Genomic DNA, 10,300 nt, shown 5'->3' on the forward strand with positions numbered 1-10,300 from the left:
TGGGCTTTCCCGTTATTTTCTCCCGACTCCGATGACCGATTAAGCCCAAATTTTCACAGGTTTGTTATTTGATATAGAAGTTGTGATACACGAAGTGTGGGCCTTGGACAATACTGTTTACCGAAAGGGTCCAATGGCTTTAAAGGCAGTGGACACTATGGGTAACTACTAAAAATAATTATTAGCAGAAAACCTTACTTGGTAACGATTATTGGGGAGCTATTAATAGTATATAAAACATTGTAAGAAACAACTCCCTCTGAAGTGATGTAGTTTTCAAGAAAGAAGTAATATTCAACGAATTTGATTTTGAGACCTCAGATTTAGAAATTGAGGTCTCAAAATCAATTATCTGAAAGCACACAATTTCGTGTGACACGGGTGTTTTTTCTTTCATTATTATTTCGCAACTTCGACGACCAATTTAGCTCAAATTTTGAGATTATTATTATTATTATTATTATTATTATTATTTATTCAGCCTTTCAACAATACATGACAGTAAAAAAATATTTCCAGATGGGCTAGTAGAAACAAAGGCAAAATAATTACTGTGGTCCATAGACCTGCCTCCCCACATCTGGTTTTAATATAATTAATAAAATAATAATAAAATATGTATAAAACAGATACACCAACTGTGAAGGAAAATCTATCGGAAAATTAGTGCAAATAACAAAACTTGATTTGACATTGGAGCCCCTCTTGTAACTTCAGCTGATTGTACTGTGCTAAAAATAGTTAATGGCCTGACGTCACCCCTAGTAGAGGTTTTCTCAAAGGCTGATTGTATTGTGTTAACTTATAAAAATAGAATCAAACCAGATAACGTCTTTGACAGGCACAGTTCATATTTTTTGATTAGGACAGCTGATCTAGCTTTGGACTAACAAATTTGTGATGACTTTGATTTAAGGTAACATTATCATTGATTTGAAGTTCAAGTACAATTGTAGTTAAAGATTAATCTAGATCAAGCTACTTCAATTTCTGACTTACAGAGCCAAGTTCAGAGACCTTGATAAGGACTCTTGCATTTGGTTGTTTTTATTTCATGTATTAAAAGCAGTGGACACTATTGGTAATCACTCAAAATAATTGTTAGCATAAAACTTTACTTGGTAATGAGTAATGGGGATAGGTTGATGTTATAAAACATTGTGAGAAACGGCACCCTCTGAAGTGCCACATTTTTCGAGAAAGAAGTAATTTTCTACGAATTCGATTTTGGGACCTCAGATTTAGAACTTGAGGTCTCGAAACCAACCATCTAATTGCACACAACTTCGTGTGACAAGGGTGTTTTTTCTTTCATTATTATCTTGCAAGTTCAATGACCGATTGAGCTCAAGTTTTCACAGGTTTGTTATTTTATGCATATGTTGAGATACACCAACTGTGAAGACTAGTCTTTGACAATTACCAATAGTGTCCACTGCCTTTAAGATCAATGATGATATCATATAGAAGGATGAAAAGGACTATTATGGGTATAAAGTTTTGTAATTCTCACCCATTAATTATTCAGCCTTGAATTTTGTTGTTGAAGGGGGCAGAGCCATTTGCCTCTGGTAAGTGGCGATGCTATAATATCTGACAATGTCAAGTTGTGTTGGAACTTTGCAAAAGGCATTACAGCAAAGCACAGGGCACTACGGCAATTGCTGTAGGTGTGGTGTGTCATTTCGAGGCCTGCATCATTCTCTATTACATGCAATGTTTTGGGGATCTTTTCTTTTTAAAAAAAGGGGCAAAAAAGGCACATTTTAGATCACCAACCGAACAGAAAATTTTGGCTCGTCTTCAACATTAGGTCTTGCCATTTGTTTTAGAGGCCCCTTTATCACTTAATCATCCACAAATATTTTTAATGTGTGTGTCTGTATTTAAATTTAAAAAAGTATAAAAATAACAATTTGTTTTTTAGTGCCCATCAGGAGACCCCCCCCCCCTCCAAAAAAAAAGTTGATCGTCCGTCAAAACATGAAATGAAAACAAAGGAAAGGAATCTTGTTGCTATATTGGTCTAACAGGGACAATTCTGCATAGCAAAATACTTACACTGACCTAGTTTAATGCATACTGAATGCTAACATTGAGTAGCAAAATTGGTGATTTTTGAGTTGCGACAGATACATTTTGTGTAGGTTTTTGCTATGCTATAAAAGGGAAATTGTTCACTATCGAACATAATTTCATTTGTACTCAGAAAAAGGATTTGCCATATAAACAATTCATGTAAGTCAACTTTTCAGAATCATAAAGGCATGATGTTTGCCCCTTGGAAACAAAAGGATGTTTTATTGAGTACATGGGCTAAACTCCTTGATGGGGACTTTTCAGGCTACTTTCCTTTTTAATCACAATATTTTCCTGTTTTTTTTCTTCTAAAGGGCGAACAAAAATAAAATGTAAATCAAACTTAAGTAGGTTGAATATCAATCCTGCCTAGTTGAACACTGCTCACTGACGCTAGAAATGTTTTTTGCAACCACCTGCAAAAAAATTGCTATTCAAATGTTTGTGGCATTACTATAGTATTACACCTACTGGGTCCATACAAAAGGCTGTACCTATTACTAGTTGGCTATTCAAATTCAAGCTACACTGTACTCCCGTTGTTTTGTATCTAAATGCATGTACCAGTGTGTCTATTATGTGAAGGTCTCCAAGTGGAACGAAGGAGTGCCCTTTGCAAAATGAAAATGTCCCTGCACGCTCCAATTATGAAGTTCCAGGGGTGGATTTCACAAAGAGTTAAGACTAGTCTTAACTCGAGTTAGGACGAGTTACTAGCCTTAAGTTTTTAAAAACTCCTGGGACTAGTCTTAAAAATTAGGACCCCAGGTCCGTCCTCTACACGCCCAATTATATTTGTCTCTGGTCTACAGTTTTCTCTTCTAAAATTGAGTTTTGTGATCCACTCATTTTCCAATAGATTGGGTCCTTCTGAAAAATTGGGAAACAATTACAAGTCTCTAACCTCATGTTAAATTATTTAAAATGCCACAGTGTTTGAATACCCTTCGTGTGTGATTTGTTTATGACAGATGACATCACATTTCAAATATATTATTGTCTGTACATTGCGCTACAAAGAATTTGCGGTTAATTCCTGGATTTTGACAATTTTCCATTCTAATAGGATTGAATTCCTCTTTGGATTGTACAGTGTATAGACCTATTTGTTTTTGCGATTCGTAGATTTAATGTTTAAAATTTTGCGCTGAAAGGGGATCAATAAAAAGTGTAATTGCATACCATTATAAAGCGAGGTAAGAGACTTCAGAAAGTTTAAACCATTTTTACAAGAACTCTAAATCTATTATAAAATGATTTCATCGAGCCCCTCTTCAACCTACTCTTTTGTGCAGTACACTATTGTGTGTGGAATGATATACTTTTATGTATTTAACTTTGTATTATAGAAATATTTATGTGTACACATTTCTTTTGAATATGTTAAATATTAAAACAAACTTTGGTTTATCTGTATACATAAGGAGTTACATGCCTTAATTGATAGGCATGTGTATTTTTTACTTTGTAGGTATTTGTAGACAATAAAAAACTGGTACATATCAAATGCTCATTGATTCTAAGTATTTATTTGACTCTAAACAGCATCCAAAGACAAGCCCATAACTTTTTGCTAAGCAAAATTAAGCTGGAAATCAGTCAGAATCGGTACAAGTTGTATGTTATTTTGACTGGTTTTCTTATGATGGGCATCATTGTTTTGTGCTGAAGCAGCTGTAGAGCTTCTTAACAAGTATGTTATATAAAGGTCATTAGTTTTTGGAGTAATTATCAAAAACAGAAAGATATCACAAAAACAATAAATCATATGGGTCAAACACTCACTGTGTGCTTTACACACTTGGTCATGGGACACATGATGCCAAAGATAAAGTCTTCAAACCTTGAGCCTCGCATATTCTCGAGTTGCGCTCGGAGAATTAACCACAGTCGTATCGAGTACAAGTCAACACCTAGATTATCTTGAGAGGCACAACATCTAGAAAAAGTTTTTGTATCAGCTCTTCCAAAGTAATCACAATACAACATATTACTCCTACAACATTGGTTAGTTATTTCAACAATAATACTTTATTATTCAATCTGTACAATTTAATACTAAACTTTTCCATTCAGAATCAAGCATTGGTTTTTTCTTTCATGCAAAACTAACTCTCACTTAAGCCACAAAAAGGAGAACTTCAAACAATTATTGCCCTGGGTCCAATTTTAAAGAGCTACAAAGCAGAAAGGAGTGCCTTACAACTTTCTGCTTAGCAAAATTGAGCAGAATACTAGTGGCAAATGGTACAAGTTGGATGGTAATAATAATATACTTATTCGGGCAATCACATTTACAAGCAAATGTACATACATTCTGGTACCCTCATTCTGGTAAGCATTGTTTGGTTACGCTCGATGAAATTGGACCCTGGTCTTGGCCTTTGTGCCCCTTCAAAAGTTTTCAATAAACTTACAATGTGTTCAATGTTAGTGTCCTTTTCATTTAGGAAAATGGCCTTGCCCGCTCAAACGATGCAATTCCAGGATTGTACACAGCTTCGTATACACACACATTGATAGTTTCAGCTACATAGTGTACACAATCCATTTTGATCCGGATAACTCCAGAATGCATCCCTGGTTTCCAAATTCTGCACCGCAAATCAAACTATAAACATGGCGGAAGGTTACACTAATCTTATTTACCCTAAAAAGACCTTGGCCCAATTTCATAAAGCTGTTTAGCAGAAAATACTGCTTGACAATTTTCTTTACTTAGCAAAAATTGATTGGGGCACCAGTCACAACAATGTAAATGTAATGCAACTTTGGCTGGTAACCCATTTCTGATAGGCAATATTTTTCTGTGCTTAGCAATTTTTTGGTGCTTACAGGCTTTATGAAATTGGGCCCGTATCAGCAACAGGGCCCAATTTCATGGCTCTGCTTACCATAAGCATATATCCGGCGCTTACGGAAGAAGGGAATTCTGTGCTTACGGCAAGCGTATTTCACGGGTTAGTGGCAAATTTTGGCTTCTGGGTTTGCGTACTCCACGTTACTTTACATTCTACGCTTAAAAGGCTAGCGCAGAAGTTCAGCGCTTGCACGTAAGCGGGGAATCGTGATCATAAGCGCAGAATTCGGCCCAGGTGACATAGTCCTTGTAATCCCTCTACTGCTGCTTCTCAGGTTGAATGTACGGCCATTTCACACAAGGCAACTTTTACTTGAAGGCAACCAACTATATGTACAGGACCACTTTGGTAGCACATGAGTAAATTTTCAAGAAAAATAGGTGAACATTGAAATGTGAATGGCTTTTCTTCTTAGAGTTTGCCTGGAACTGGTTTCCTGTAAATTGCCTTGTGTGTCATGGCCCTAAGCAAACTTGGATGTGTTCTCTGGCTATAAGGCAGTTGCAAGTTGACTGTCTTCTAAAATAGCACCCCAAACAAAAAAGGAAGACCGCCAACATTAGAGCGAAATAGCTCAGTTAGTAGAGTGCCAGCACATTACTCCAGAGGTTGCAGATTCAAGTCCCACCCTAGTAAACTTTCCTTTGTTAATAGTCCTAAATTATTACAATTTACCCAGTAAGTTTCCCTTGTGGATTTATTACTTGATATCATAAATAAATGGTCTCTGAAGGGCTAAACAGTTTTTGGTGTTGACTTTTTACACTAATGGGTTTCAGATGGATTCAGTAATCGTTCTCGGTCTCAATGCTATAAAAAGTTCAAGAGTTAAAGATCCTGACCAAAGTGTTCTGCACAAGGCTTCATCATCGTTAATCTGAACCCTCGTAGAATTTAGACAAGAAGTCGGTTTTGGGCGGTTTCTCTGATTCCTGGAAGTATCTCATGACGTGGGTCCGCTGCTTCCACACTTGGATTGTCTCTTCAAGTTCCATCTTACCCTGCAAAGATTTTTAAATGAAATTAATTATCGGATATTTCTAGATATATATTTCATTTTCTTATTTGTTTATAGTCCAAACCAAGAGCCGATGAAATGGGGAAAGGGGAAAACGAAAATAACTGAAATTTTTTAATTAGAAATTAAAAACAAATTATTGAAATTAGGAATTAAAATTAATAACAAAATAATTAAATAAATAACTACACACATAAAAAGTAAATGTACAATGTGTACAGCGAAAACATAATAATAATAACAAAGTTTTATAGGGCGACCATATCCACAAAAGTGCTCAGGGCGCTATTACAAAGAAACTCAAAACAAAAACCACAAAGAACAGATTAAATACAAAAGAATGGATCTATCAACAAGGTGTGTTTTGAGAGATGTTTTGAAAGAGTGAATAAACTGGATCAGCTGGTTGTTTGAGAGCCAAAAAAGGTGCAGAGAAATCAGAGACAAAAAAAGTGTGGGTGGCGACCTGTTCGGCGCACAATCTCAAATGAACACACTCTCACCATTATACAAATGTTAAACACTCATTATGTTTTATACACATGTTATATCACACGTGGATCATTGTTTCCTGGTTGGAGGATAAAAACTTTACAAAGAAGCAAAATGTACAAGACTTTATTCTGGCATCCATGTACCATTCATGTCTGGGCATTCTGTATCAATAAAGTGCATCCAATATCTGTGTTATTGTACATACCTTGATGACTAATAGTTCTATTGCCCTCGGATCTTTAACATGGGAGTTTTTCATGAACATCTCTCGTAGTTTATCTCGACATTGCTTTACAGTCAGATCCAGCTGGTACTGTCGCACTGTTGGGAGGAGACAAAGAAACTGTTAGAGTGAGCAAGTAAAATGCTACAAGCCTCTTTAAAAAAAAAGATACAAGTGTAACTGCCTTATTTGTTTACAAATAATATTCAATCTTTTACAGATTAATTTTTTTTTACAGTCCAGTAATAAAAGGAAGTATTTTAGAGGACTTGGGCCAGAACAGAAAACCCAGTTATCATTAATAACCACAGGGTCGGGAAATCAAAAGTAAATTTAATCCCAAACAATTTGGTGCGGACTGACATAGGAGAAGAGAGAAGGGGGGGGGGGGGGAGGTTTTTTGCCCCACTCTAAACCAACCAACTATAACTATGGTAGTCTCTTTTGTTCTTAAAACCAAAGCCTCCTCCTCCCCCTTTCCCCAAAAATTGTTTTTGTACAAATTAACCTTTTTATGAGCAATTAGTCATCAATATATAAACAGCTGGAAGTATTTGAAGGTACACTACATACATACAATTGAGCATTTACACCAGGCCTAAAATAAAGGCAAGTTGAACTGGTCTTGGCCTTGGTGCTCCTTCAAAAGTTTTCTGTAGCCTTTGCGGCAAGGTTGTAGCTAGGGCAAATTGGATGCCGGCTAATTTTGTCGAGAGCATTGTCGAGAGGGTGGGTGTAGGGACAGCGTAGCGCCTCACAACCCGGTGGGATCAACAGGGGCAGCGTCTTTGGAAGCTGAAGGGTTTTAGGTTTTGTTTAAGCTTTGATGGGTTCCCCAGGCTCTCTCTTGCCTAATTGTGCCTTGACATAGCCATTGTCAAAGGAAAAAACATGTCCAGGGAGCCATAGAAAATAAATACTTATTAAGTTTTAAAGTAAATGTTAGGGTAAAATAAATAAAATTAATATTCTGTTTACGATTTAAATCCCATCTCAAAATAGGGTAGGTGGACTACTAGGCAGAAATTTTGAGTGTTGAATTTATCAATTGAAAGGCTTGCAGTTGCATACATTCATCAGCAGGCAATGCAGAGTGGAGAGACAAGTTCAGAAACACAGGATGACGGGACACATGTCCGATCACTGCAGCAAAATCTAGACTATTCCATTTCAAAAAGGAGCACATTTGTAAAATAGAAAAGCCACGTTTCACTGAGTTATATTCATTGACAAATTCCGAACGAAGTGCATTCAATAAACTCAAAAATTGATTCTTGTCATTTCATTTATTATGTTTTCATTTTTTACAACAAGTATTAATAGACAGGAAAATCATCTAAATAAAATTCTAAATAAAAATGAATTCAACTTCGACGACTCCACCAACCTTGTCCGCCCATCAGAATAACTTTGTTTTCAATCACCCGCCGGGCGAGTCAACCAAAATTCTTGATCGCCCGCAGGTTTTTTCACTAGCCTGCTGCATGTATGGTACAAAAAAAAATTGAAACTAACAAAATATATCGTAGGTCCTGTTTTTGAGGTATCCCTAAAATCGTGGCAAATCTTTTACCTCTCTGTGCGCGATGTAAACAGTCCCTAGATACAAATTGTGTGGTTTTATTTGCCAAGCAAAGAGTCTCCTCTACCTTGACCAAAACTTAGAAACACGTAAGGCTCCACTGGTTATTTGCACTTGTAAATGCAAAAAGTTTGGTATTTTAGGCATTTCTACAAGGTACAAAAATATGTCATAATGTTGAGGCCATATCAAAATATTTCCCCACCGAAAAAGTTTCATCAAACACTATTTCAATTCACAAACTAAATAAAAATCAGATTTGAAAGCCAATAATTATTCACACTTTTTATTAAATTATTTATTTTTGTTATTTTTTGCAAATTACCATAGTAATTATTAAAATTTCATTAAAGTTTTGCCACAGGATCATGAGGGCATAGATATAAAGAGCTTTGCCTTTGACTGAGGGGGACACTTTAAAATTAAGTTGAATCCAAACTAGTACAAATTCAAAGGTCTAAATGCCATTATCACATCCCAAATGTACTTGAAAATTGTAATCTTCCTTTTTAAAAACAAATACTAATTTGTTTTATACAGATAATTCATTGCAAACTGAAAATCGAATTATGACCTAGTTTTGTCACGAGGACTTTAATCTGAGTTGTCTCTGTGTCAGATAGTCAATGCATACAATCTGATAAAATGATAAAACACAATTTTGAGGTAAGGTGATGTGTCTCTGCGAAGTAATTTGGTCGAGCAAAGAGGGACAGCACTTGATCACAGCTCAACGATTCCACAGCCCCCCCCCTGTCCAAATTACCAGCATACCTTGAGAGTTCCACTGAAGTTGATGTTAACTTGTTTATTGGGTCACTCTGTGTCAAATCACCCAAGGGAACCCTACCCTCTTCAAAATTGCTCAAACTTTTTTTGATCAAGTGATTTTGGCCTAGCTTAAATTTAAAATATGAAATTGGTGTAAATGCATTTAGCAATCAGGAAATTTGCCTATAAATGCGCCTGTCCAATTCAACCTTCTGCGGGAATGGTTTTGCGCGATTGGCCGATTGTGCAGGAATGATTATGCGCGATCGGCCGATTGTGCAGGAATGGTTTTGCGCGATCGGTCATTTGTGCAGGAATGGTTTTGCGCGATCGGCCGATTGTGCAGGAATTGTTTGGCGCGATCGGCCGATGTTCAGGGGCCGAATTCACAAAGATGTAAGATTGATCAATTGTAACTGCAAATCAATCGTAGTTGCAAAAGTATGACGTCACAATATAAATCACTATGGTGATACTGAAAATGAATTTTATTGCTTTGAGAAATCGCCCCCAGGAATGGTTTAACTGCACAATCGGTCGAACGCGCGAAACCATTCCTGCACGATCAGTCGATCACGCAAACCCATTCCTGCCTGATCGGTAGATCGCGCAAAGCCTTTCCTGCGCGATTGGCTGATAACGGGAAAAAATACTCGTAGCGCGATTGTTGCGCTATCGACCGATTGTTGCGCGATCGACCAATTGTTGCGCGATCGACCGATTGTTGCGCAACCAATTGATCTTAATTCATCTTTCAATCGTCAATAGCGCAGCGCGATCGGTTGATCACGCAGATTGACCGATCGCGCCAAACATATCATGACATATGCAGTCTTCAGTAGTAACGATAGTGAAACTGTAAGATGCTAATAAGCAGGCACGTTTTGCACGTTTTTGCATTAAACAACTTCCCAGTCGTTACTGAGTCTATGCGCCCCATTCCCCCCCCCCAACCCCAAAACGAACCCCCCCTACCGCCCTAGGCTAGAGTAAAGTTTCATTAAAAATAAATGATACAGAGAAACATAACAAGTGAGATGACTCCAGGTCAGTAAATCTGTGACAAAAAGGTTAAAAGTTGCCATTATTTACCAGTTTCTGGCAATTCTCTGTACCAGGCTTTATAAAGTTGAAATACTCTTCGTCTTGCTGCCTCGGGATCATTACTTGACAACATAGGTTTAACTTTTCTTGCGACTGCAGCCGCTCTCGATGCGTGAGAAGCCATCTTGGATTTTCTTCTAACTAATCGCCCGCTGAAAGGACAACTC

The 10,300-nt window shown here is 37.0% G+C and overlaps 1 protein-coding gene across 1 annotated transcript; it reads right to left on the reverse strand.

Moving 5' to 3' along the window:
• Positions 1-5,094: 5,094 nt before the first annotated feature.
• Positions 5,095-10,279, reverse strand: LOC117292586 (NADH dehydrogenase [ubiquinone] 1 alpha subcomplex subunit 6-like). Its single transcript, XM_033774696.1, has 3 exons — positions 10,122-10,279; positions 6,659-6,774; positions 5,095-5,941 (listed from the first exon to the last, which is right to left on the reverse strand). Exons 1-3 carry the CDS (start codon positions 10,255-10,257, stop codon positions 5,813-5,815), a joined length of 381 nt encoding a protein of 126 aa, XP_033630587.1. The 5' UTR covers positions 10,258-10,279; the 3' UTR covers positions 5,095-5,812.
• Between the last annotated feature and the right edge of the window lie 21 nt (positions 10,280-10,300).

This window comes from Asterias rubens, chromosome 7 (genome assembly GCF_902459465.1).
Source record: "Asterias rubens chromosome 7, eAstRub1.3, whole genome shotgun sequence".
NCBI lineage: Eukaryota > Metazoa > Echinodermata > Asteroidea > Forcipulatida > Asteriidae > Asterias > Asterias rubens.